At 49.8% G+C, this 27,650-nt stretch overlaps 1 protein-coding gene across 3 annotated transcripts in view; it reads left to right on the forward strand.

Moving 5' to 3' along the window:
* UBA1 (ubiquitin like modifier activating enzyme 1) overlaps positions 1-27,650 on the forward strand; it is a 54,986-nt gene that overhangs the window by 18,780 nt on the left and 8,556 nt on the right. For all 3 annotated transcript variants that reach the window (XM_077329395.1, XM_077329396.1, XM_077329398.1), the window contains 16 exons: positions 12,811-12,927; positions 14,856-14,914; positions 15,108-15,276; positions 15,525-15,659; positions 16,802-16,908; positions 17,816-17,906; positions 18,164-18,296; positions 19,922-20,019; positions 20,625-20,771; positions 22,624-22,800; positions 23,365-23,475; positions 24,544-24,624; positions 24,714-24,869; positions 25,758-25,923; positions 26,202-26,398; positions 27,467-27,531. In XM_077329395.1, coding sequence (XP_077185510.1) covers positions 12,811-12,927; positions 14,856-14,914; positions 15,108-15,276; positions 15,525-15,659; positions 16,802-16,908; positions 17,816-17,906; positions 18,164-18,296; positions 19,922-20,019; positions 20,625-20,771; positions 22,624-22,800; positions 23,365-23,475; positions 24,544-24,624; positions 24,714-24,869; positions 25,758-25,923; positions 26,202-26,398; positions 27,467-27,531 — 2,009 coding nt within the window. The remainder of the gene's footprint in view (positions 1-12,810; positions 12,928-14,855; positions 14,915-15,107; positions 15,277-15,524; positions 15,660-16,801; positions 16,909-17,815; positions 17,907-18,163; positions 18,297-19,921; positions 20,020-20,624; positions 20,772-22,623; positions 22,801-23,364; positions 23,476-24,543; positions 24,625-24,713; positions 24,870-25,757; positions 25,924-26,201; positions 26,399-27,466; positions 27,532-27,650) is intronic.

The following is a 27,650-nucleotide window of genomic DNA, read 5'->3' on the forward strand; positions in this document are numbered from 1 at the left end:
GATGTCACTTCTGGGGTGTGTGGTCAGGAGGCGTGGCCAGCTGACATCACTTCTGGGGCTCCTCCAAGTTGGCCTTTTGCTCAGTAATGCTATGTATTTACCAAGACTAAACCAGAAAAATAGAATATAAACGTGTACAGGGTTAACCAATATGAGATTCCTGTATCTTATACGGGGGAGGGGTAAAGTAGCATGGTGTTAACCGTGCAGTTTGGGACTTAATTGCACAGCAAGGTGAGAATTGCATCCCGTTTCCAGAAGTGCGAGGACCGACAAACTAGTGTTGACCTGATACTGCCTTGTGTACTGTTTGTTTCTGTTGAGCAGGATTATGAGTCATTGGCAGAGCATTACCAAGCAATGTCAGAATTGCACTCATCCCGCGAGCATACCTGTGATAGGAAGCCAGTGGGAGTTCTACGGTCCTTTCTCTAGCCGTTAGGGACTAATTAGAACTGCCAGAGTAGAGGTCCTGATGTCATTGTGGTCCTAGAATGTGGCAGAAGTGCATATGTGACTGTTAAGGCAGGGGGAAAACGGTAATAGTGGGAAGGCGCTTCGGACAGGGATGTTTATCCACTGCTGCTGAAGCTTCCATCACCGAAATCCTAAGTAGCTTCCAAAGACCTCCAGAGTTTTCAGGATCGCAGTTTGAAAAATCAGCAGTGGATAAGACGAGGCATTCCCAACCAGGGGACTGTGGGAACTCTGGAGGGAGTCCGTGACCTTTCCCCCTCTGCCTTAATGCAGGGATAGTCAACCTGTGGTCCTCCAGATGTCCATGGACTACAATTCTCATGAGCCCCTGACAGGGGCTCATGGGAATTGTAGTCCATGGACATCTGGAGGACCACAGGTTGACTACCCCTGCCTTAATGGATTCGGCCACAAGCTAGGGAACTGGCTACTTTCATTGCTTCCCCTCCAAAGAGTTAGTTTTCTTGTGGTTTATGTGCCTGCATGCCTCCTCTGCCTTAAACTGCCTCCTCTCTCTCCCCCATTCGGTTCTCCTCGAGCCTGCCTGTCAACATGGGTGGTGATGTCACTTCTGGGGGTGTGGTCAGGAGGCGTGTCCAGCTGACATCACTTCTGGGGCTCCTCAAATTATTTCAGGGGCACTTTCCTTGACAAGAAGTTGAAAAGGACTGGATTAGACTGGAGTGTTCGGAACCCTTGTTTATTTTATTCTTATTTATATTTGTATATCACCATCCCCTGAGGCTCAGGGCCATTCACGTGGAACGTAAAAGAACAATACATCGAACTCAAGTTTCGTGTCAAATAGACATGCAGCAATGGTAATAATAATAACAACAACAGAGAATAACAATTTAACAGGATAACAATCAAACAGGTCCATGAATTCAGTTCAGGTACATGAATTCCTTGGAGGGAGGTTCAGGGGCCCAGAGGGTTTTCCTGGTTCTGGTCAGCCTCAATCAAATGTCTGGCGGAAGAACTCTATTTTGCAGGTCCTGTGGAACAGTTTTCATTCCGTTAGGGCCCTGATCTCCTCTGGGAGCTCATTCCACCAGGTAGGGGTCAGGACAGCGAAGGCTCTAGCCCTGGTTGAGGTCCCTTGGGCCAGGGATCACTAGCCAGTTGAAGGTGGCAGAGCACATAGCTCTTTGAGGAGTGTAGGAAGAGAGGCAGTCCCTCAGGTACACTGGGCCCTGACCGCGTATGACCTTGAAGGTACAGTCCCATTTGTGTAGTTCGTTGTTCCTTTCAGGTGGCTTCTGCCAGCTTCTTAGTGCTGCACCGGATAAGGTCCACAGGCTTCAGAGAAGGCGACCAATAAAGCAGGCACTCCTTTTTGGGCTTCCCGCCAAAGGATCACGTTGTTTAGTAGCCTTTTAATTCAATTGCACGCAGCCTGTCAAGCTAGCATTGCCTTTCTCGTTGGAAGTGTGCTTTCTTAAACAATGGCTGTGCTAAAAATCGCTGAGCCGCACCGCTTACCTGCTTTTATTAGCCAGAAAGCTGACAGCTGTACTTTTCCTCAGCTGCCACCCCCCACCCACCCCCACATACACAAAGGATGGATTAGCTCTCAAAGAGTTAACGGAAATGGCCTCTGTTCTTGCGGCAGACTCTTTTGTCATCCTAAGTCAAGGGTTGGGAACCTGGGCAGAGAGAATTTCTTGCATCAAAGAAGTGTTGTACAGCAGGGGTAGTCAACCTGTGGTCTTCCAGATGTTAATGGACTACAATTCACATGAACCCCTGCCAGCATTTGCTGTCAGGGGCTCATGGGGATTGTAGTCCATAAACATCTGGAGGACCACAGGTTGACTACCCCTGTTGTACAGCACCTCTTACCAAGTATAAAGGGGAAGGTAGTATTGTGTTTCAAGAACAAGCCCATTGAGGGGTTTCTTTTTGGTAGTGAGAGCTATTTATTGCACCCATCTGGTTGGTTTTGGTGGCGCATAAGGATTCGGGGTGCTGTTAATTCTGCGTGGGCCTAATTCCCTTCTGTGCATTTTCAAGGCTTGTAGTTCAAGAGCGTAAAACGGGACCTGTTCTTTCCCCATATGTTACTGTAATCTTCAGGGGAGGAACACAAGGAGCCTTCTGTGAAATCTTGGGAGTCTGCGTGCAGACGCAGCATCTACATAGCATAGCCGTCTCTCTGCTGTAGCTATATACGTCTCAAATGTGTGAAAGCTGAGGTTCCTGTCTTTATGTCAACAAACCTGTTCCTTCCCCCTCCCTTTATATGGCAGTGTACTGTTGAAAGCTCATAATTGAAGCAGGAAAGTAATTGTTTGACTTAATCTGACCATATGACTGCTAAACTGGTCAGTAGGTCAGGCTTGGCTTTGTCCAGTTAGGCCGTCTCTCTGCAACATCAGATACTGCTTTTGGTTTTTCCTTGTACTGGCATCAAAGTTCTTTTCCTTGAAGGGGCTCCTCTTCCTTTTGTACGTCACCTTTCTATTAAATGCTTGGGGCAGGCCAAAAGCTTAGAATGCTAACCTACACATTTTAAAATGCCACATTTAAACATGCAACGTACCCCAAAATTCAGACTGTAATAAAAAGACATGTATGAACGAAGGGGAATTACTACTTCCCCCAAAATGGCAGTAGTTAAATGTGAACAAAGGAGTAATTGTTTTTTATACCGTGCTTTTCACTGCCCAAAGGAGTTTCAAAGCGGTTTATAGTCACCGTCCCTTCTTCTTCCCACAATGGACAGCCTGTGAGGTAGGTGGGGCTAAGAGAGCTCTGACAGGACTGCTCTGTGAGAAGAACTCTTAACAGGACTGTGACGAGTCCCAGGTCACCCAGGCTCGCTGCTGTGGGTGGGGGCAGAGCGGGAAATTAAACCCGGCTCACCAGATTAGAAGCCACCCCTCTTAACCAGGCTACTACTACACCAAACTGGCTCTCTAAGAAAGTCAGGTTCAATCCCGAGTTCAGTCTCAAAGGGGGAAAAAATGATTTTTACCAATTTTGGTAATAGTGAGAGGACTGCCTCTTGAATCTGGGAGCTCCAAAGTCTACAAGCCATGGCTGAAAAATATCACTTCCAAGCACCATTCCTTAAAGCAGGCACACAGAAAAGGACAGCATCAGCAGATCCTAGCTACAGACAAGTTAATGTGGGCCAACAGGCCCTCTAGTGCAGCATGAAGAATTGTGGCTCAGAGACAAACTGAAGAACTGGGTCAATGTGATCCCCACAGCAAGTCCCTATCAAAATCTTCGGATTGAAGAAGAGTTTGTTCTTATATGCCGCTTTTCTCTACCCGAAGAAAGCTCAAAACGGCTCAAAACTCCCCACAACAGGCACCCTGTGAGGTGGGTGAGGCTGAGAGAGCCCTAATATTACTGCTCAGAACAGCTTTATCAGTGCCATGGTGAGCCCAAGGTTGCATGTGGGGGAGTGCAAACTCAAACCCAGCTCGCCAGATTAGAAGTCTGCACTCCTAACCACTACACCAAGCTGGCTCTCTTTTTGACACCCACTGATGAAGTTCCCAAATCCACCTTGCAGTCTTGTGCAGTCAAGTGACCAAGTCATCTGAGCTGCAACCAGCTCTACCATTTCCAAGAATGGTAACAACTGGGGAACCAGCCAGGTTAAGGCATCCATGGCAATCTCTGCTGTCAGTCTCTTGCGGTGTGTGTGTTTAAAAGCAGCAAGGTAGTGTCCTTGATCATCCTAACCTGCAAATAGGCTCTCCCAGTGGGGAGGGAATCCCGCTCATTTTAGAAGGATCTACAGCTATTCCCACTTGGGTGTCAAAGCAACAAGCACTAATTTGTCAAGTGGATTTATCCACATCGAGCCCCATCGCTTCAGACGTCCAATTCCGGGTCTCTGCCGCCTCCTCGGTTTCAGGGGGCAGAAGAGAACCGTGTCTTCATCAGCCTGCCCAATAGCATTTTGTTTTTCTAAAGAAGAGACAGGCTTCATAGCCCCGTGCATGATGCAGACTCCTTGTTCGAAAGCCTGGCGTTTTATGCGCAAAGGGACATGGAAAACGCGGCTTCTTGCAATCCCCTTGTCGTCTCCTCGGTCCTCTGATCTGGAGCCTGGAGTAAAAGTGTTGGGTTTCTGCCGCCAGGCCCTCTGCTTGGGGGGGCGGCTTCCCCTCACCAGGCAAAAGGCTTATAGCTCCTTGGTCGGGAAAGCAAAGAGAGGCCCTCGCAGCCTGATGCAAGCTGTCCTTAACTGACTCTCCATTTCCTTGCCCGATGATTAAGGCATTCTGTTGCAAAGCCAGCAGGCAGCTGCACTTAGCAGAGAAGCAGAGTGGTGGGCAAAACAGACGGGAACATTTGCTTGAACATACGGTCGCTGCTGCCTTCATGCTGTTCTTTGAATGAGGAAGGAACCTTTCCATTGTCTCCGAAGCGTGTGCCCAGGGTTCTCTTCTGCTAGGGGCACACAAAGAACATGCAGCGTACCCGCAAAGCTGTAACATGCGGGGAGCGATTGCGTAATTGGTGATAGGCATGGATTTTGGTTGCAGCTCCCTGTCGGGGTGGGGTGGGGAGACATGGCGGCAATAAACACGCATTTGTCTTTTGGAATAATTAATAAGCCTTATTTTAAACATGTATACTACTGTGTCCATCATTCAATCCAGGAAAGCTTAATTGAATAGGGTTTCCGCTTGTGCAGAATGGTTTTTCGGAGTGCTGTGTACTCTCTTTAAAGCTGAGTATTCCTCCAATCCGCCTTTATGTGGCTGAGATTGTTCTGATCTCCTAGCATTAATTGTGGCGCAATCCCAGAGGTGACCTGCCTTAAGCATTCACAACCAGAGGTTCTTTGGTGGGTTCTGTCTCCCTACACAACCTCATGATAAGGCACATCTATTTTTTTTTTATGGCACCTTTCTGATCTTGGTGCCCACTAATATGTGCGAAGAGAAGATCTGTGGGCCCCCTCCCCAAAGGAAGGTATTCCACCACATTTTAACAGTGGTGGCCAGCAGTTCTCCCCTGGTCCCCAGTCGGGGTAGGTGGGGGGTTGGTTTTCCGCCACGCTTGTTATTGGACTCCGTATTTCTGTTAACTGTTCTAATTTTAGCGGGGTTTTTAGGGGGCTTCGTATTTTATTTTTATCTTGTAACCCGCCACGAGCCAGCTCCGCCAAGAGTAACAGGAAATAAATTCAAATAGTAATGATAATATTATGGGGTAGCTTCTGGAGGGGGATGGGCAAGAAGCCTGGGAATAACTATTAGAAAAAAAGAAAAAAATAAGGAAAGTTTGGTTGTTGACTTCCTAAGGCAGTGGTAGTCCAACTGCGGCCCTCCAGATGTCCATGGACTACAATTTCCATGAGCCCCTGCCTGCATTTGCTGGCAGGGGCTCATGGGAATTGTAGTCCATGGACATCTGGAGGGCCGCAGTTGGACTACCCCTGTCCTAAGGCTTCAAATTCCTCAATGTAAAAGTACATGGTATGTCTTGCTACTTTCTTTAAAACACACACACACACAAACACCAAAAACATTAATTGGAAATACATAGTGGGGCAGCATCTCCAAGTTCATCTTTTGTAATCTCTCGTGGCCCTTTCCCAGTGATGGTTGCGTCCATAACGTGCTGTTAAGGCACAGCCGGCTTATTGAAACCCTGTATGGATTTCGGGGCAAAGGGACTAACAGAAGTGGGTTTGCCTTGTCTTCTTTGTAGCAACCCTGGACTTCCTTGATGGTCCCCCATTCAGCTGTTAAGCAGGGCTGATCCAGTTTAGCTTCCTAGCTCTGATGAGACTGGTCTAGCCTGGTTCAGACACTTAAAATGTCCAAGACCACATCTCTGAGTGAGCAGGCAAGGTGTCCACCTGCCTCTTGTGCCTTCTCTTGCCCTAAAGCAACTCGAATGTGGGCAATGGAAGCAAGGAAGGGGAGCTATGAAGGATGACAGCGGATTTGTAGAGGCAATGACGAGAAGGTGTGGCCAAACTGGCAGTCCCGGATGTCCATGGACTACAATTCCCAGGAGCCCCTGCCAGCACCGGAGAGCCACAGGGTGACATCCGGAGAGCCACAGGGTGACCACCCCTGGTCTAAACAAATCAAACCTGATTGTTTAGTCCTGGAAAGACAGGAAAACGGGATTGGAAAACAGTAGGAAGTGGCCCTCTAACGGTAGCAATTCTTAGCACTTATTTAATGCAGCCCGAGCTCCTCAAAAAGCTATTTTAGTACTGCTTGGGGAAGTTCTTTCAGGTAGTCCGCGTTATACCTGTAATACAGGTGCAGAGGCTCCAGGTGAGAGTGCAGTGGCTTGATTAAGCCACATAATTAGTTTGACTGTACTCTGTATAGCCTAGCATACAGGTCACTAAGCCACATTCTCATGATTTCCTTCTGGTCCCGGCAGGGTGCAAAGCTCTTAATTTGGGTCATGCCAAGGCCTCTCTTAATCTGCCTGATTTTCTCTCACCTTCCCTATATTGAGAGGGATACCCAGTTTCCCCCCCCCCCCCCGTTCTCCATTTCCCCATCCTTTCTGGCGACCCTTCAGATGACGAACCCTCTTTCCTCCCTCCCTTTCCTGTCGCACTTTATCAGACGGCTTTGCTTGCTTGCCCGGACGGCGTTTCTCCATCTACGCCAAGCTCGGCTACTAGCGCCCTACCTGCCCCCGGAACACCTGGCCACTGTGATCCATGCAACGGTTACTTCTAGATTAGACTTCTGTAACTCGCTCTACGCGGGCCTACCCTTGTCTCTAACCCGGAAGTTACAGCTGGTACAGAATGCAGCTGCACGGGTCCTCACTAAATCATCTTGGAGGTCCCATGTTCAGCCTCTGCTGAAGCAGCTGCACTGGTTGCCAGTTTGTTTCCGGATCAGGTTCAAGGTTTTGGTATTAACCTTTAAGACTATACGCGGCTTGGGTCCTGCATACTTGAGGGACCGCCTATCTCCTTATGCCCCCCGCAGGGCACTTGGCTCTGCGGGTAAGAATCTGCTGATGATCCCAGGACCCCGGGAGGCACGCCTGGCCTCGACAAGGGCCAGGGCCTTTTCGGTCCTGGCCCCTACCTGGTGGAATGAGCTCCCTGAAGAGCTGCGGGCCCTGTCGGAGCTCTCTGAGTTCCGCAGAGCCTGCAAAACGGAGCTCTTCCGCCAGGCGTTTGTCTAAGGCCGGGTGATGGCCCGGGGCTAAGATCGGACCCCTCTCCCCGGAGGGGGGAGGCCAGTACTAAACTGACCTGGTTCCCCAGAGTGTTCCATCCTATGCCCAATTATCCTCCGTTCCCTTCTGCTCATCCAGTGGGCCTGTACGGGAATAGTTTTAATCGCCATCATTGTGACTTAGTCATTGTTTTAATGGGGTTTTAATGGGGAATTTTAATGGTTAATATATTGTATCTGTATTAAAATGTTGTGAACCGCCGCGAGCCGGTTTCCGAGAGCGGCGGTCATACAAATCAAATAAATAATAATAATAATAATAAAAGACCGCCGGCGCCTGGGCCACTAGCTTGTGTCTTGCGGGCACCTCTTTCGTTTTCTGCTTTCCTTCAAGCCGAGGAAGCGCAGTCACTCATCACCTACTTGCTGTGTCACCGTGCGCTGGGGACAGAGACATAGCTAACTCGGAGCTTGGCATACGGCACCCGGCGCTGTTGGAAGGGAATTGATGCACCGGAGAGGGAAGGGGATGCGGTGGCACTGCAGGGAAACAGGCCTTTGCCAGTTCTGGCGGGGGGGGGGTTAAAGGAGAAGGCCAGGCTCGCCGCTGTGGGTGGGGGCAGGAAGCCAGGCTGTTCTCCCAGCTGTCTCAGGCCCCAAGAATAAACACCCGGACGGATCTCGGAAGCCCGTGGGTAATTTTTAACTTGGCTTTTGGGTGGAGGTGGGGCCTTCATGCCTAGAGCCGCCATGGGGGTTGGCCTCTTGGAGATTTTAACACACACACACACACACACACACACACTATCCAGAAGCGTAAAAAGCAGTACTGAGGAAGGATTTTCTTTTTATGGTTGAATGAGGGCAGAGGAGGAGTGTGTTAAAATAGGCCTTGCAGTCTGGTTGTCGTTATGTGGGGAGTTCGAAGTTTTCGGCCCTCGTCGCAGCCTGGTGGAAGGGGCTTCGCCAGTTGAGATCTGGGCCCTGTCGGAGCTATCACAGTTCCGAAGGGCTCATAAAACCCCGCTGTCTTTCCAGGCATATAAAGCGCCCTGTATCATCAGAACGGGCTCCCCTCCGCTTCCCTGCCGTCAAAATCAAGGGTGCATAATATATGAACAGATTGTTTTAAGCCCCCTTGTCGGAGGATCTTATTCAATATACATCTTAAAGCTGGAACCAGCTTTTAAATGATTAGGTTTTATTTATTTTTTATTTCGGATTTTTATACCGCTCTTCCCTACGGCTCTGGGCGGTTTACATATAACATCATATGACATATAACAATTCCCTAGAACATTGCAACAAATATTTATATAACAATATATAACAAATATAGCAATAATAACATGTCAACCAGAACAATATTTAAGCAGGAACAGGGACATTTGAACAGCTTTAGGTTGGTCAGATTCTTCGGGAGGGGGAGTCTGGGGGGGGGGCAGTGGGTGTTTTGGGGCTGGTCGGCCTCAATCAAAAGCCTGGTGGAGGAGCTCTTTTTTGTACGCCCTGCGGAATTATGAGAGTTTAACAACACGCAAACTGATTTTTACATGCTGTTAACCCCCCCCCCCCCCCCCCGGCTGCTACTAGATAGGGGCGGTCTATAAATCAAACAAATAACAAAAGTAAAATTAGCTGGCCTGAGACCCAAGCCAAAAGACCCCAATTAGGAGTCTGCTTCTTCAGCTTATGCCCACTACCCCCAACACAGCAATTCCTCCCTGTTGCTGGCAGCTGTTAAGGTCGTTGATAGATGCCTGCTCAGTCATCTGTATCTACCTAGATGGCTATTTTTGTCTTTTTAAAAGGGTGGTCTGCGTATTAAGAACCTGCTTTCATGCTCCAAATCGCCCCGAAGTTGGGGGGGAAACCCCGGTAGTTTCCCATGGACCATTCAGCCCCTGCTTGGGGGGGTTAGGGAGGAACGTCAGGCTGGCTGGAGCTGGTCCGTTTGGGGCAGAAACTTCTTACATTCTTGAGCAAGAGTGCCCGCTCAGAACAGCTTAGCACGGATTATGCTTTCGCCATTAAGGGACTTGAAGTATGCGCAGTGGTGTTGTGAATTTTAAGTGCATTAGAGTACCGGAGGCATTCTGGTTTGTGAGGCGTGTGTCTTGTTTTTAAGCAGAACACTTAAGGTTGAAATCAGCCCACCATGGCCTGATGTAACCTCAGTGAAATCTGCCCGTCTTGGTTGCGTTCACAATTTCACACGGTTTTCTCTGTTCAGTCCTTTCAAGTTTGCTAGTATATAATTCTGTAGGACTTTAATGACTTAGCCCAGCCATTCTGGGCTTTTTTGACCGTTGAGAATCCCCTGAAGCAATCTTCAGGCTTCCAGGAACCCCAGAAGTGGCAGGATCATGTAGAATAAGGTTGGGAAGCAGAGCTGTGGACACACTTACCTGGGGCCCCTCCCCTTCCCACTCCCTCCAAGCCCATCCCTGGCCATTTTGGGAAAGGTGAGTGGTCAGCACGACCATGTATATGTTCCTAAAGGTAAAGGTATCCCCTGTGCAAGCACCGAGTCATGTCTGACCCTTGGGGTGACGCCCTCCAGCGTTTTCATGGCAGACTCAATACGGGGTGGTTTGCCAGTGCCTTCCCCAGTCATTACCGTTTACCCCCCAGCAAGCTGGGTACTCATTTTACCAACCTCGGAAGGATGGAAGGCTGAGTAGACCTTGAGCCGGCTGCTGGGATCGAACTCCCAGCCTCATGGGCAGCGCTTCAGGCAGCATGTCTGCTGCCTTACCACTCTGCGCCACAAGAGGCTCTTATATATGTTCCTAGCACTCGATAAATGTTTAACACATTTTAAAACCTTTCCCGAAATGCTGGCTGAGAAAGCCGGAGTTAACCAGTCGCTGTAAAACCTGCCTAAGGAATTGAGTCTTGCTGGGTTTGCTAGGATGGACTTCTGGGTAGAAACATTGTCACGTTGCAGTTCTCGGGTGGCACAATAGCTGATTGGAGTAAAAATACACAGTGAAGAAGAAAAGTTGGCTTTTATGCCCTGCTTTTCACAGCCCGAAGGAGCCTCCAAGCGGCTTACAGTCGCCTTCCCTTTCTCTCCCCTCAACAGACACGCTGTGAGGTTGGTGGGGCTAAGAGAGTGCTGACAGGCCTGCTTAGCCAAAACACATCCTGTGCTGCTTTACAGGCAGCAGCTGTACAAACTAGGAAGAAGAAGAAGAAGAAGAAGAAGAAGAAGAAGAGTTGGTTCTTATATGCTGCTTTTCTCTATCTGAAGGAGTCTCAAAGTGGCTTACAGTCGCCTTCCCTTTCCTCTCCCCACAACAGGCACCCTGGGAGGTAGGTGAGGCTGAGAGAGCTCTGACAGGACTACTCTGTGAGAACAGCACTTATCAGGGCTGTGATGAGCCGAAGGTCACCTGGCTGTCTGCTTGAGAAGTAGCGGGGAGTCAAACCTGGCTTGCCAGATTAGAAGCTGCTGCTCTTAACCACTGCGCCAAGCTGGCTCTCCCCCAGCCTCAGCTCTCCCCTTCAGTTTCTTTGTCCTTTGTGAGTGGCAGATGCCCTTCTTCAGGGTTTCCTGTACAGTCTCCACCTTAAAATCAGAGTCCAGTAGCGCCTTTAAGACCAACAAAGATTTATTCAAGGCGTGAGCTTTCGGGTGCTTGCACTCGAAAGCTCACGCCTTGAATAAATCTTTGTTGGTCTTAAAGATGCAACTGGACTCTGATTTTATTGTGCTATTTCAGACCAACACAGCTACTCATTTGAGTCTCCACCTTGAGAGCTGTTAGGGGAATTCCTTGGGCTCCTAAGAGGAGATCCGATTACGTCAGCCTAATAGCCACTGCTGGGAAGCTCCCCAGCTAAACTTTGCCAACCATAGACTGATCATTCCCCGCTGACTCATTTCCAGCCCCTCCCAAGCCAGCTGTGTCTATAAAGCTTTCACTTCTTTGCAGAGAGGACTCTGCCAGGAGGGAACAGCCTTAAATGTGGTCATCTGGTTCCAGCACGTCTAGGGGGGACTGGCCAGCTCCAGTGACCTCTTGGGAACATGGAGGACATGGCAACTTTACAGAGCAGGTTAACATGGTGTGAAGCGGAGGGTCCAGGGGTGGCTAAACGGTGGCTCTCCGGGGGTTCATGGACTACAATTCCCATGAGCCCCTGCCTGAATCCTGACAGGGGCTCATGGTAATTGTAGTCCATGGACCTCTGTTTGGCCACCCCTGCCATAGAAAGCGAAAGCAGTTTGACTACCTGGATTTCTTTCTGGGGGAATAACTGACCATTGAAAAAACAACTTCTTCCTCTTATTTATTACATTTCTAGACCGTTTCTCTCCCAACATGGGCTCGAGGCGGCTCACAAACATGGTGAAAATAAATCAATACGTAATTTATTAACTTTAGCATTAAAATTGGAATTAAAAGTCTTAAGGTTAAACCGGCTCTCTAGCAACCGCTCTAAACTGACCTGACGTTTCTAGCCTGATGTTTTAACTGTGCCTTCTAAACAAACCTGGGAGAAACGGTGGGTTTGCAGGAGGCCGTCCGACGCCGTTGCGTTCCTGCTGCTGTTACATCAGACGGATTGTTGCCTGGCGTGTAACGTTTTGTTGGGTCACGGCACACTTGGAGTAGCCCCGCCTGCCAGCCTGCCTGCCACTGACAACCGGTGGCATCCCCGTTTCCTTCAGCCGCGGGTGCTCTGGGTCCTGTGGTCCAAGAGAGGCCTATGGGCAGCTGTCCAGTTGGCATCGATCCTGAGGGGCTGTTACTCCACTCCTTGGGTAAACCAGCAGCTCCTTGGGTAGAGCAGCGTTGACACCTGAGGAGGGGAGTGAGATCTTTGCCATTCTTCCCCTCTGCTGCAGATGCCCAGTTTGGCTCCCATCACTGTTCCTGAGGTCTCGTTCACCTTTAGGGCCACAGAAGTCTCCCGGAAGGGGGGCAGAGCCAGGAAGTTCCCTCCCTCTAACGTGATTCTGCTCCCTGTCCTTAGGATCCAAGCCACCGCTTTCTTTGTCCCATCTCTAGCACTGTCTGTCTCCTACCCCACTCCCTGTTTGCGGTCTAGAACAACAGCCTGTATATTGAGCTTGCCTCGGAATCACCGTATACACAGCGAGCCCATGTCGGGCGTGCCTCTTCAGCTGTGGACCCAAGCCTTGTTGTTCTTACCGCCATCTCTTTCTGCCACTTGCATTCAGATGTCCAGCTCGCCGTTGTCCAAGAAGCGTCGCTTGTCTGAATCTGAGACGAAGACGGGTTCAAACTGCTCCTCTGGCAAATCGGTACAGACTGACCTACGCGAAGCGCCTGCCAACGTAAGCCGGTTGGGTTGATCAGGGGGTGGGGTGGCAGAGTGCAGATCTCTATTGCTATTGCTATTGCTATTGCTATGACATTTCTATACCACCCTCCCAGAATGCCTCGGGGCAGTGTACATGATGTGGTTAAGGATTAACAGAGAATTAAAACCCACATAGTCAACACAAATGAACAATTCAGCAGCATTTAAGTCATAGCAACATCCCGATTATTGATCACTACCCATCAGTGTCCTCGCTAGGTATCTCTCAGCGGTGGTGTTTTGAAGTGCGGTCCCGCATGCAGCGAGCACCCTGTGTGCTTGAGCAGTGCGCCCTCCTGTTTTCTTTCTTAATTACCGTGTTCCGGACATCAGTCGTAAACAGGGAGCCATCGCACACTCAAAGGGAAGCCTCGGAATTACCGCCCGAGTTACAGCATGATTTTACAGCGGCTGCCAAAATTTTGATAGGGTCACTCGCAAAGTTACTTGTTTGTCTTCGTCTCTCGGTCACCAAGAGGGCTTAGTTTATAGAGAGCTCGAGTCCTGCTTAAGCAAAGGAATAATCAGTTTGGCTCTGAAAATCTGAAAATTCAGGGCAGTCCAAAAGATTATGATCTCTCGCATCATTCCGGCTAGTGCAACCTCTGGAGAATCTATTAGAGAGTGTGAAATAATTCTAAAATGGTGATTTCTTAACAATACGGTTGAGGGCGAGGTGTTCAAGGGATACTTCAGCCCGGGATTGAGGGATACTCAACTGCAAATGGCCTTTTGTACTTTGGAAGGGATGATAGTTTGGCATTTTTATCGGGAAGAATGCCAAATGAAAAGTTGGAACGTGCTCTGCAACCCCTGACCACCTTTTCGGCAGCATTTGGGCTGTACCCAAGCGCAGTGCTTTCCCCCCCACAAGCGTGGTTGGCAGCCATTTGCGCATGTGGGAGAGAGCAAAGGGGTGCATTTGGAGTTGGCCTTCCTTCAGACTTTTTTCTGCAATCCCTTAACAGGCTCATTAGTTGCAGCCCCTTTTACTTTCCTACAAAGAACCCTGGCTAGCTGCAAACAAATGCTTGTAATAATAGCTGCCATCCAATCAATACAATGTTATGTTCTTGGAATCAATACAATATTTTGTTCTCTCTTAAATAACTGCAGCTGTAGTTGGTTGGGAGTGGCTAAACTGTGGCTCTCCGGAGGTCTATGGACTGCAATTCCCATGAGCCCCTGCCAGCCACCGTTTGGCCATCCCTGCCCTGGAGGGTTTGTCTAGGGGTAGACTTTCAAACAGGGAGTTAATTAACTCCCACTTATTTGGGAAGAAACCCCAAGTGTCACAACCCCCCCCTGGTTGAGAAAGCCTGAGGCAGAGATTAAAAGTGCTCTATGCCTGACCAGTAGGCGCCTTTTGTTTCTTACTTGGGGTCTCATTCTGTGTTCCTGATCTCAAAGATAGGGCCAGGAGTCGCTGGGATTTCAAGATGGACAAGCTTCAAATTGTACAGCCCGCAAAGGGAGTTAGTGTTGTGTTTGGAACGCAGTTTGAATCCACAGACCTATTTCCTTTGGGATGCAAATAGAGCATGACCTCATCTGCTGAACAGAGGGATTCATTGGGTGTTTGGAAGCAGCACTTGCAGCGGAGGCATCTGGGGGGGGGGGTGAGGGCCAGCACAACGAGGAAACAAGAGAAGTTTCTTTAGAAGTGGCCCGCCTTGACTTGTGACATCTCTCCCCCCCCCTCCCCATAGTGTCTGGCGGTTATTTTTGACACGCTCTTCCATATGCTTCAGAAATGAAAGTGGTGACTTGCAAAAATAGGCCACTGCTGCATCTCTTATTTTATTTTTCTGCGGCATAGCTGTAGCCCTAAGAAACCGCGCATGCACTCACCCGAGTTGTTGGCTCTGCCAGTAATGCCCTTTCTCCTTCCCTTGTTCTTAGGGTATGGCCAAGAATGGAAGCGAAACGGACATTGATGAGGGTCTGTACTCGAGGCAGCTGTAAGTACCTGAAGGGCGTCCATTCCCAGTCTGGGGGGCGGGAGGAGAGATGAATAGAGGGCCAGCTATTTGTCAAGCACTAAGACCCTGTTGCCTCTGAGATGCGATATCCCGAATTCCAGCTGGGCAGGCCTGTATCCGAGGTTAATCTTGGTTCCTTTTCTTCTTCTCCTCACCCACCTATCCCGGATAGGTACGTGCTGGGCCACGAGGCCATGAAACGGATGCAGAATGCCAACATTCTGGTCTCGGGGCTGCGAGGTCTGGGCGTGGAGATCGCCAAGAACATCATCTTGGGCGGGGTGAAATCCGTCACGGTCCACGACCAGGGGGTGGCTGAGTGGTCAGACCTTTCCTCCCAGGTGAGGCCCTTTTCCATTTTCACTCAATGCCCTAAAACAGGGGTAGTCAAACTGCGGCCCTCCAGATGCCCATGGACTACTATTCCCATGAGCCCCTGCCAGTATTGGCAGAGGCTCGTGGGAATTGTAGTCCATGGACATCTGAAGGGCCGCAGTTTGACTACCCCTGCCCTAAAAGGTATCTGACCCTTCTGCTAGCTGTATGTCCAAGGCTCCTGACCAGCCCCCACCTCTTTCTCCTTTTTCAGTTCTATTTGCATGAGGGAGACCTCGGGAAAAACCGGGCTGAAGTATCCCAGCCCCGACTGGCGGAACTCAACTCATATGTACCTGTTACGGCTTACACTGGACCCCTGAGCGAGGACTTCCTGGGCACCTTCCAGGTATTGCTGCAGTGGGTGGACAACCGATTGAGATCTGGGTCCCGTCATGAGGGGAAGGCAGTCTTTCTCAGCTATTTTACCATTGGGAAACCCCTGAAAATGTTATTCAGGCTTCGAGAAACCCCAGAAGTGGCTCAATCGTGCAGAATAGGGTTGGGAAGCACAGCTGTGGACACCCCCACCGAGGGCCCCTCCTCCCCAGCCCATCATTGGTCATTTTGGGAGGGGGTGCATGGGTTGACAAGGCTATACATGGTCACATCACCTGATAAATGTTTTAACAGATTTTTAAAAATATTTTAAAATCAATTAACTCCCATTCCTGCCGGAAACCCTTCCGGGGCTGTTAAGAAACCTCCAGGGTTTCATGAAACCCTGCTTGAGAAAGCCTGATGTAGGGAAAGAAAAATCTTGATGTTTAGAGGAGCCTCCTAGTCTTATCTCCCTGCAGCCGGCCAGCCAGAGCCTTCTGGAGGTGTAAAGAAGAGCTGTATTGGCAGCAGCTTGATCTAGGTCAGTGGTTCTCAACCTTCCTAATGCCGCGACCCTTTAATGCAGTTCCTCATGCTGTGGTGACCCCCAGCCATAAAACTGTGCCAGTCTTCTTTCACGGAAATTAAACCGAAACAGACCAATGGCATGAAGATCCATGGTTCATGATTGTATATAAACTGTCCCGTCTCTCTCCCCCCCCCTCGGGGTTTCTCAGTTCAGTTCTGCCTCTTGTCCCACCCTGCCGATCTCGCTCTTTCCCGCTGCTCCAGACAGACGAACGCTCTATCGCGATCTACCCTGCAAGGCTGTTATGTGGATGGCACCCCCCCCCCCGGCCAAGCGGCATGCCCTGCCACAACCCCTGTGAAAGGGTCATTCGACCCCCCCCAAAGGGGTCCCGACCCCCAGGTTGAGAACCACTGATCTAGTGTATCCCAGTCTGCCTTGCCTCTCTACGTTCCACTTTGCTATCGCAGCTTTTGCAATGGATTGGGCGTGTGAGTGGAAGGATCCCTGCCAAGGCCATGCTATCACCGTGGCTTGTAGCCAACCTCATAAGAGATGGCAACGTGTTGAGTGAGCAGCTCCTCAGAGACGGGATGTCGGAGCACGGAGCTTAGAAGTCTTGTCTTGCTCCCCTTCAACAGGTGGTTGTGCTCACCAATTGCCCCCTGGAAGAGCAGCTGCGCATTAGCGACTTCTGTCACAGCGAAGACATTAAGCTGGTAGTGGCGGATACCAAGGGGCTGTTTGGGTAAGGTGTAACCCCGTCCTCCTTTCCTAATCCGTGTTGTGCTAGCTAGGGGCTTCTTTCATAGAACCATAATGTTGGAAGGGGCCACGCAGGCCATCTAGTCCAACCCCCTGCTCAACGCAGGCTCAGCCCTAAGCATTCTAAAGCATAGAATCATAGAGTTGGAAGGGGCCAGACAGGCCATCTAGTCCAACCCCCTGCTCAACGCAGGCTCAGCCCTAAGCATTCTAAAGCATAGAATCATAGAGTTGGAAGGGGCCAGACAGGCCATCTAGTCCAACCCCCTGCTCAACGCAGGCTCAGCCCTAAGCATTCTAAAGCATAGAATCATAGAGTTGGAAGGGGCCAGACAGGCCATCTCGTCCAACCCCCTGCTCAACGCAGGCTCAGCCCTAAGCATTCTAAAGCATAGAATCATAGAGTTGGAAGGGGCCATGCAGGCCATCTAGTCCAACCCCCTGCTCAATGCAGGATCAGCCCAAAGCATCCTAAGGCATCCAAGAAAAGTGTGTCTCCAACCTTTGCTTGAAGACTGCCAGTGACTACCCTTGTGTGCACCCCAATTAAACTGACCTTACCCAGAGCCAGGGCCTTTTTGGCCCTTAACCCAGCTTAGTGGAACTCTTGGACAGTTCTGTAGGGCTTGCAAGGCAGAGCTCTTTTGCCGGGCCTGTGGTTGTGGTCAGAATCATAGAAACATGGAGTTGGAAAGGACCTCCAGGGTCATCTAGCCCAACCTGCTGCACAATTCATTAAACTTTTCAACTACCTGCAAACCCACAGTGACCCCAATTCCATGCCCAGATGTGTGTGTGTGTGTGTCCCCCCCTCTGAGTACTGTCAGGGAGGAGGTGACATCTATCCCTGACCAGAGGTCAGGCCTCTTACCTCCCTCTTTCCCCTGCAGCCAGTTGTTTTGTGACTTCGGCGAAGAGATGGTTGTGACGGACACCAACGGGGAGCAGCCTCTCAGTGCTATGGTCTCCATGATCACCAAGGTAATCCCTTCCAGAAGACAGACGTCCCCATGAGGACCCCTTGTTTCTTCTACAACAGGGGTAGTCAAACTGCGGCCCTCCAGATGTCCATGGACTACAATTCCCAGGAGCCCCCTGCCAGCATTCGCTGGCAAGGGGCTCCTGGGAATTGTAGTCCATGGACATCTGGAGGGCCGCAGTTTGACAACCCCTGTTCTACAAGATAATGTCTGGCCTTTTCCCCTGAGTCCCACTAAATCCCCCTTCTTTCCGTACAGGGATGCCCCGGAGAGGTGACCTGCCTGGACGAAGCTCGGCATGGCTTTGAGAGCGGGGACTTTGTTTCCTTCACGGAAGTGGAAGGCATGACGGAACTTAACAGTGCTGAACCCATGGAAATCAAAGTGCTAGGTGAGAGCTCTGCTGAGGAGGACGAGGCTTCGTTTCTGCCAGAACCTGTCTGGGATGCCTTTCCTTGTGCCTTCTATTATTTCTTTCTTCTTTAGTGCACAAAGCCAGTTTGGGGTAGTGGTTAGGAGTGCGGATTTCTAATCTCGCATGCCGGGTTCGATTCTGCGCTCCCCCACATGCAGCCAGCTTGGTGACCTTGGGCTCACCACAGCACTGATAAAACTGTTCTGACCGAGCAGGATTATCAGGGCACTCTCAGCCTCACCCACGTCACAGGGTGTCTGTTGTCGGGAGAAGAAAGGGAAGGCAACGGTAAGCCGCTTTGAGACACCTTCGGGTAGAGAAACGCTTCTTCATTAATCTCAGGGCTTTCTCAGCCTCACCTCCCTCACAGGGTGTCTTGTGTGGGGAGAGGAAAGGGAAGGCAACTGTAAGCCACTACTCCTTCAGGTAGGGAAAAGCGGCATATAAGAACCAACTCTTCTTCAAAGCACTCCCAATACGTTTCGCCCACTGGCTTTGTCAAGGGACATTAAATTTACAGTTTTCAGACAAACGTCAGAAAAGTAAATATATGTCTCTTAAACAGAGTATGTCATTACAACAGCAGCTATTCCTAGCTTATGGTGTTCCGGTATCGTTTGTCTGAAAACTACAAATTTAATGTTCCTTGACAAAGCCAGTGGGCGTAACGCATTGGGACTGCTTTGTACAACAAAAAATAAAGAAATAATAGAAGATTCAAGACTCTACAGAAGTCGATATTGTGCTTGCCACCTTGGTATCCCGGTGCCTCTATACTTGATTAGTATTTAATCCTTCACTGGGTCCTACCCCTCTGAATTTATCATTTTTCCTTGTGCCTGACAAAACTGCCCAAGTTGACAGGCATGCTTTAACCCAATGGTTCTCAACCTGGGGGTCGTGACCCCTATGGGGGCCGATTGACCCTTTTCCCAGGGGTCGCCAAGGCCACCGTCACAGTGGGGGTCGCAGCATTAGGAAGGTTGAGAGCCACTGGTTTAACAGAATGTTTGGGAGAATCTGCCTGGATTGGCCTGTATGCTGTTTGTGTTTCTTACTTGCGTTACCCAGATCCAGAGCGTCTGTGTGAATTACAGTGAATTCATGCATGTCTAAAACCTTAGACAAAAGGGGGGGCTGTTGGTTTGGAGGAGGGGTTGCCAGACTGTAGCTCTCCAGATGTCTGTGGACTACAATTCCCATGAGCCCTGCTCATTCACATACCCAGAATTAAACTTTTTTTAGTTCTAAATGGTGCCACTGGACTCCAACTTAGTTCTCCTGTTTGTGAACTCTTGGATGTGTGCTAATTTGCTGCTATTCCCAGATTTTACTGACCGCTCAGCTCCTTGTACATCTTGACTCTTAACTAGCTCTTCCTGGCAACTCGCCCTTCCTTTACTCAAATGTACAGTGTGGGAAAGTGTGTTTCAATGAATCCGTAGAAATGTGCATGCACAGAAGAAGCTTACCTTCAGATTGAAACTTGGTTGGTCTTAAAGGTGCCCCTGGACTCAGGCTTTGTTCATGTTTCTTTGCCCAAACTTCCAGTCCTGTTTTGTAGATTAAACAAATGCGTATGTGCACTTTCTCTTTTCCAGGCCCCTACACCTTCAGCATTGGCGATACCTCCAGCTTTTCAGACTACGTACGTGGTGGCATCGTCACCCAAGTAAAGATGCCAAAGAAGATTAGCTTTGTAAGTGACTTTCTCAATAGGCTGTACACTCTCACTGCCTTGATACAGGGCAGATTCTCATGGTTGACTATTGCCCTTGCCTTGGAACTTCCTGGACCTCTTGACCTCCCGGTCAACTCTGGTTTCTCCTCCGCTCACAAATCTTTCACCTTTCTCAAAAAATTTCCATGGAGAGGAACGTTTACGATTGTTTCGTGTTTGAGAGGCAGCTAGGTGTTGTGGTTAAGAGCAGTAACCTCTAATGTGGAGAAATGGGTTTGATTCCCCACTCCGTCACACGCAGCCAGCTGGGTAACCTTGGGCCAGTCCTAGTTCTCTCTGAGCTCTTTCAGTCCCACCTACCTTACAGGGTGTCTTTTGTGGGGAGAGGAAGTGTAGGCATTTGTAAGCCACTTTGAAGACTCCTTCGGATAGTAAAAAGCACAGTACCGGAAACCAGCTTTTCTTCTTATGATATTTCTTTGGAGGTTTCTGGGACGTACACAGCAGTTTTTTTGAGCTACAGAATCGGTGTCAATGACAAATACTTCTTGTGTTAGAGGGAAGCATTTCCTATGTAGGAGACCTGGAAGAGGAGCACACTAACCTATTTCCCTCCCTTCTAGAAATCTCTGCGCCGTTCCCTGCAAGAGCCAGAATTCATATTCACCGACTTTGGCAAGCTCGATCGGCCAGCCCAGCTGCACTTGGCTTTCCAGGCGTTGCATGAATTCCACAAGAAACATGGCCATTTCCCCAAGCCCCGGAGCCAGGTAGGAGAAGCTTTCCAAGTCTCCTGTTCTGTTACTTTAAAATACCTGCAGGTACGGCTTACCTAGGCATTGGGTTTTGTTCTGAAGGGGTAGTTTATTTGGGAAGGGCTTTGGGTAGTGAGATTTGTTCAGGAGTGACAGTCTCTCTTCTGGTGATAGCTTGGTATGTTGTTCTGTTCTGTTCTGTTCTGTTCGTTTTCCTTGAGGTGTTCTGAAGCTGACTCGGAACCAGGCTTCTAGAACAAGTCAAACACACTCTGGAAATAATGCTCGTATCTTTTATGTAATCACGCCAGTCTTGCTTGCAGCCTGCCACGAGCCATTTGGGAGCGGCAGGCAAAAAATTCAAGTAATAAATAAATAATAAGATTGCTGTTTTGCTTTGAAACTGATCCCTCCATTTTGGCACAGCTGCCTTTTATCTGCTGTGGTGCAAGAACAGGAGAAACAGAGAGAGATGAATGACTGGCGCTAGTAGTCACGTATGGGAAAGCAGCACCAGAGCTGACCCTTGTTACAGAAAGGGTACAGAGGAGAGCGACGATGATCTGGGGCCAAGGGACCAAGCCCTATGAAGATAGGCTGAGGGACTTGGGAATGTTCAGCCTGGAGAAAAGGAGGTTGAGAGGGGACATGATAGCCCTCTTTAAGTATTTGAAAGGGTGTCACTTGGAGGAGGGCAGGATGCTGTTTCCGTTGGCTGCAGAGGAGAGGACACGCAGTAATGGGTTTAAACTTCAAGTACAACGATATAGGCTAGATATCAGGAAAAACAATTTTCACAGTCAGAGTAGTTCAGCAGTGGAATAGGCTGCCTAAGGAGGTGGTGAGCTCCCCCTCACTGGTAGTCTTCAAGCAAAGGTTGGATACACACTTTTCTTGGATGCTTTAGGATGCTTAGGGCTGATCCTGGGTTGAGCAGGGGGTTGGACTAGATGGCCTGCATGGCCCCTTATGATTCTAAACTTCAGAGTTCTACATCCAGGCAATCCAGATTCTGGACCCAGCAGAGCAAAATCCCGCAACCATGTATAATTAAGCCAACTGAACAGATCCTATAATTTTAATGTTTTTGCATAATTCTATATTTTTTAAATTACTTGACATAATTTTATTTTGCCAGTAACAGTGATATCCATTGGCCCAGGAACCACTGCAATTCCTTGACCTGCCACCTGTGGCTCTTCTGAGCACTGTTTGACCAAGTGGCACCTGCCACCTGTTCCGAGGAAGCGAGCGAGACCTCTTCCAATTTGGTGTAGTGGTTAGGAGTGCGGACTTCTAATCTGGCTTGCCAGGTTCGATTCTGCGCTCCCCCACATGCAGCCAGCTGGGTGACCTTGGGCTCGCCACGGCACTGATAAAACTGTTCTGACCGAGCAGTAATATCAGGGCTCTCTCAGCCTCACCCACCTCACAGGGTGTCTGTTGTGGGGAGAGGAAAGGGAAGGAGATTGGAAACCGCTTTGAGACTCCTTCAGGTAGAGAAAAGAGGCATATAAGAACCAACTCTTCTTCTTCCCTGTGGGGCCTGCTATTGGCATGCAGTTTCCACTGTGAAACAGCTGTCACCAGGTGAACCACAAGCCTCATGCCAGGGATGGAAGGAAATGCCCCTGGCAGGGGCTTATGGGAATGGGTAGCTCATGAGCATCTGGATAGCCGCAGTTTGGCCACCCCTGGAATAGACAATACTGACCTTGATGGATTGGTGGGAGATGGCCTACAAGCTGAGGGAGGGACAACTAGGCGTGTTTTAGTAATATCTGCTTGTGCTGGTCCCCATGGGGGACTTCCCTGACTTCCCTCCGCCCCACAGGCTTTGCCCTGACTTCCTTTCTATCCTCCGTAGGCAGACGCTGCTGAAGTGCTGGCGTTGACCAAGGAACTGAACGAGCAAGCGGCCCCTCCCCTGAAGCAAGAGCAGCTGAATGAGGACGTCCTCAAAGAACTGGCCTTCCAGGCGGCTGGGGATCTGGCCCCCATCAATGCCTTTATCGGGGGGCTGGCTGCACAGGAAGTCATGAAGGTGACACCGGAACCCCAAGGATACCCTTAGAAAGCTGGGTGGACATGGGGCCCAGGGTAGCCCCCTGAGTTCGGCTCCTAGCCCTTCCCCAGCTTGGGCAAACTCTCTAGGTTTGGTGAAGCGGAGCCAGATTGATGTCATGGTTAATCTGGAGAGCTGGGATTGATTCCCCGCTCCTCCACATGTAGCCCTTGGGTTTGTCACAGTTCTCAAAAGACTTTCCTCACTGAGCAGTTCTATCAGAGCTCTCTCAGCCCCACCTCCCTCACAGGGGGTCTGTCGCGGGGAGAGAAAGAGAAGGTGATTGGAAGCTGCTTTGAGACCCCTCTGGGTAGAGAGAAGTGGGGCATAAAACAACTGGCTTGTCTTCTCTCTTCTCCATCCCCTCGCACAGGGGCCTTGGATTTGGTAGCTGGTGGGCTAGGGGGGAGCAAAGGCTGGTACAAGCGAGCTTTGCCTATTTCACCCACTCTAGCTGATTTAATGGAAGGCTGATTTGGTGTCGAAGCTGAATCATGGAGTGCCCACGTTGTGACTCTTTCTTCCTCCTTTCTACTGCTTCAGGCCTGTTCAGGCAAATTCATGCCCATCATTCAGTGGCTCTACTTCGATGCCCTGGAGTGCCTGCCAGAGGAGAACAAAGATGCCCTGCTGACGGAGGAGAACTGCAGCCCTGTAAGTCACTGGCGTAGGGCAGGGATTCCCATCCAGGGGTCCGTGGGAGCTCTGGAGGTGGTCCTGGTTGGAGGTGGTCCGCATCCTTTCCCGCTATCTTCATTGACTTGGCGAAGGAAATGGCTGCCTCTGCCCAGAAGGCTTGGTGGAAAGTGAGGGAGTTGGTTGTGCTGCGGAATGGGGGCATCCGGGTTCTCGTTTCGGCTCCTTCCAGCCTACATGAGGCGGAGCCGCCGCCGTAGTAGTAAAGGCAGGGGGTGGGAGGGAATGGAGGGCTAAGGGGGGGGTGGTGATGTAACTTCTGGTGACGTGCCAATTGCAGTGGGGTGTGTCAGGGTCACGTGACCAGCTGGCATCATGTCTGGGGGTCCTGGAAGCCTAAACATGTATTTCAGGGGTTCCTCCACAGACAAAAGGTTATAAAAAAGCCTGGCGCAGGAGCTTGAGACAGCTGTTAAGAGTAGGAGTGGAATTCGGATTTACAGAAGAGGTTTCATCAGATTTACAAGGCCCACAGGGATTAGGAGCTGTATTTGGGAATGGCAGGTGCTGCAAGAAGAAGGTGGACGATCCCAAAACCACAACAAAGGGAAAAAAGAATCTGTCCAGTGGCTTAATCAAAATTTAATAGTCCCTGTTATCTCTTTATTATTATAATGTCCACCTGGACTCCGCCAAAACGGTCTCTAGATTATTTTTCCGTTTTCAATCAATTCATCAGCGGTATTAATAAATAAATGTGCTCTGTCGTATCGTTAATCTACTTAAAATATAATTAGGCAAAAGATGCTCTCGTGGCCTGGATAGTCAAGAGCACATTGAGTGAATATATTGGATTTATTAATACCACTGATGAAAGGATTGAAAGCGGAGAAATAATCGAGAGACCGTTTTGGCGGAGTCCTGTTGGAAATTATAATAATAAAGAGATAACAGGGACTCTTAAATTTTGATTAAGCCACTGGACAGATTCTTTTTTTCATTGTTATATTTGGGAATAGCAGCAGGTCTGGGAGAACGGAGAAGTCCGCTCCTTGGGTACAAGATGTCCGTATTCTGTTTTGACAGAAAAACTGCCGGTACGACGGGCAGATCGCCGTCTTCGGCAGTGACTTGCAGGCAAAGCTGGGTCAGCAGAAGTACTTCCTGGTAAGTCCTGGCAGCAAGTCTCCTCCTCTGATCGTAGCGCCTCCGATCCAGCATCCTGCTAATGTTCTGGCTCTTCCCATGTCACGTAGGTTGGGGCCGGCGCCATTGGCTGCGAGCTGCTAAAGAACTTTGCCATGATTGGCCTGGGCTGCGGTCAAGGCGGAGAAATAGTTGTGACTGACATGGACACCATTGAGAAATCCAACCTGAACCGGCAGTTTCTGTTCCGGCCTTGGGATGTGACGGTCAGCTCCATTGGCTGTGACTTTATTTCTTGGGGAGGGAGGAGCAAAGTGTGAAAGGACCCGTGATGAGCACCCTTAATTACTGATGCCTAAAAATACAGCATTTTTTGGCAACAAGAAGGGGAGCTCTGGATATATTGAAGTAGTGACCTATAATTGAGAACAAGGATGTTGGTTTTTTTCTTCCTTTTATTTGGATCAAGATGGCAGAGGTTAACACCGAAGCAGAAATAAAAACAAGGAAAGACATAGAGTTGGGAGGTGACCTCCAGGGTCATCTGGTCCAACCCCCCTGCAGACTGCAGGGAACTCCCAACTACTTGCCCACCCACAGTGACCCAAATTCCATGTCCAGATGATGCTCCCCCTCCTGAAACCAGAATCTCTGACTGGTCTGGCCTGGGGGAAATTTGGCTCCCTACCCCCAAGTGGCAGTCAGCATTTCCCTGGTCATGCAAGAAAGGGCCACAAGAGCCAAGCACCGACACAATCCCTTCCTGCCTACCCACTCACAAGCCACCCAAGTTCCCAGGATCAGCATTGCTCTCCGATGGCTATCTAGCCTCTGCTGGAAAACTTCCCAAGAGGAAGCCGGTTCGACTGAGAAACGGCTCTAGTCTAGGTCTGAATATTGTTGAGCAGGAAGCTGGGGGGGAGGGGGCGAGGTGTACTAGATAGATGAGTCTCTAATGAAGAGAAGGTTGCTTTGGCAGAGCCACAAACTCCCACCTGCCCCAGTTCAAGGGACCAAACAAATTTCAGACAAAGTTCAGGTTGCCCTTTCAGCAGGTACAAGAAAGGGCATGGATTGGTCTTGATTTGTTCCATGGCACCCTTGTTTTCTTTTAACCCTTGTCGAGAGTGACTTTTCCCTCTCCGTCCCCGCAGAAAATGAAATCCGATACGGCGGCTGCCTCCGTGAAAGAAATGAACCCAAACATCAACATAGTTAGCCATCAAGACCGCGTGGGCCCCGACACAGAACGGGTTTACGATGACGACTTCTTCGAGAACCTTGATGGAGTGGCAAATGCGTTGGACAATGTAGATGCTCGTGCGTAACAACCCCCCCCCTCCCTGGACTTATTTTCCTGTTCTGGGCTCTGGATGTCTTTCTCTTGGCATTGCCTGATCTCTGTAGTCATCAGTTGTAATTCTAGGGCATTCCCTGGTCTCACCTGGAGGGTGGCTTCCCTATATTTACTAGAGGGAAGAGTTGAGATCTCAGGAACAGCATCTGCCCCAAACAGATTCCCTGTGGAAAATGTTCATTTCCCACCTTGCCCTGTCTGGCAAGCTGTGTGACCCCCTCTTTGCTGTCCCGCCCTCCAGGGATGTACATGGACCGTCGCTGTGTCTACTACCGAAAGCCCCTGCTGGAATCAGGGACGCTGGGGACCAAAGGGAACATCCAGGTGGTGATCCCCTTCCTCACAGAGTCCTACAGCTCCAGCCAGGACCCGCCTGAGAAGTCCATCCCCATCTGCACCCTGAAGAACTTTCCCAATGCCATTGAGCACACCCTGCAGGTCAGTATTCAGGCTACTTCTCCAGTTTCAAGGTCAGACGGGTCGTGGCTGGCAGAGCAGGCATTCTTTTACGTTCCTGGTTAAATGGACTTCCTGTCAACAGCAGGAGGAAGTTGGGATTAAAAAAAAAACCTGCACATCTCCCAATTACAGCTTCCTGCCTCTTGAACATGAGGCAAAACCCTTCTCTGCCTTTGGGGGTGGGATGAGTCTCTGTAGCTCAGGGGATCAAATGACCCTTTCACGGGGGTCGCGGCAGGGCAAGCAGCTTGGCTGGGGGGGGGGCACCAGCCACACAACAGCCTTGGGGGGTAGATCACGATAGAACATTCATCTGTCTGGAGCAGCGGAAAAGAGTGAGATCAGCATGGTGGTACAAGATGCAGAGCTGAACAGAAATCCTGGGAAAAAAAACAATTTATATCCAATCCTGAACAATGGATCTTCACACTATGCGTCTGTTTCGGGTTAATTTCTGTGAAAGAACACTTGCCTAATTCTATGGTTGGGGGTCACCACAATGTGAGGAACTGTATTAAAGGGTCGTGCCAATAGGAAGGGTGAGAACTACTGGTATTAGGAAGGTTGAGGACCAGCTGCCTTAAACCCCCTATTGAGGAAAGGTGGGAGAATACTTAACATAAACATTACGCCCCAGTGCAGGGATCCCCAACATTATACCCACCAAGTATTTTTAGAAAGTGGGCAGGGCTACTCGGAATTTTGCGCAGCAAGGCTCTTGATTGGCCAGAGGAGATTGGAATGGCCGTGCAGTTTTTTGAAGAAAAAAAACGTTCCATTGGATGCAGTTGTGTCACCCACAGCACAAGGAGCTTCGTTGTGTGACCGAAGGCAAGCTGCAGCAGCCCCGTCGTGGCCGCACTCGCCAATTCCAAATTGACTCCAGGGTCAAAAATCATTAGGGGCCCCTTCAACGGTGTATGGCACAGACTGGCCTATCTGCTAGTGTGCAGTATAAAAACTCTGGCCTGTCTACCAGCTTTGTTGGTGTTGTGTATAGAACTCTTTATTGCTGATCAGTTAAACGTTTCGTTTTATTTTGGACAGTGGGCCCGCGATGAGTTCGAAGGTCTTTTCAAGCAGCCGGCGGAAAACGTCAACCAGTACATCACGTGAGTAAGATCTCCTGTTGCGTATTTGGTCTCGGGCCTGGCTGCCTTGGCTTCCCAGTCGGACTCCATTTTGGAAGCCAAAGCCGAGTTCTGGACATCGGGAGAAGATTAAATGGCCA

This window comes from Paroedura picta, chromosome 3 (genome assembly GCF_049243985.1).
Source record: "Paroedura picta isolate Pp20150507F chromosome 3, Ppicta_v3.0, whole genome shotgun sequence".
Taxonomy (NCBI): domain Eukaryota; kingdom Metazoa; phylum Chordata; class Lepidosauria; order Squamata; family Gekkonidae; genus Paroedura; species Paroedura picta.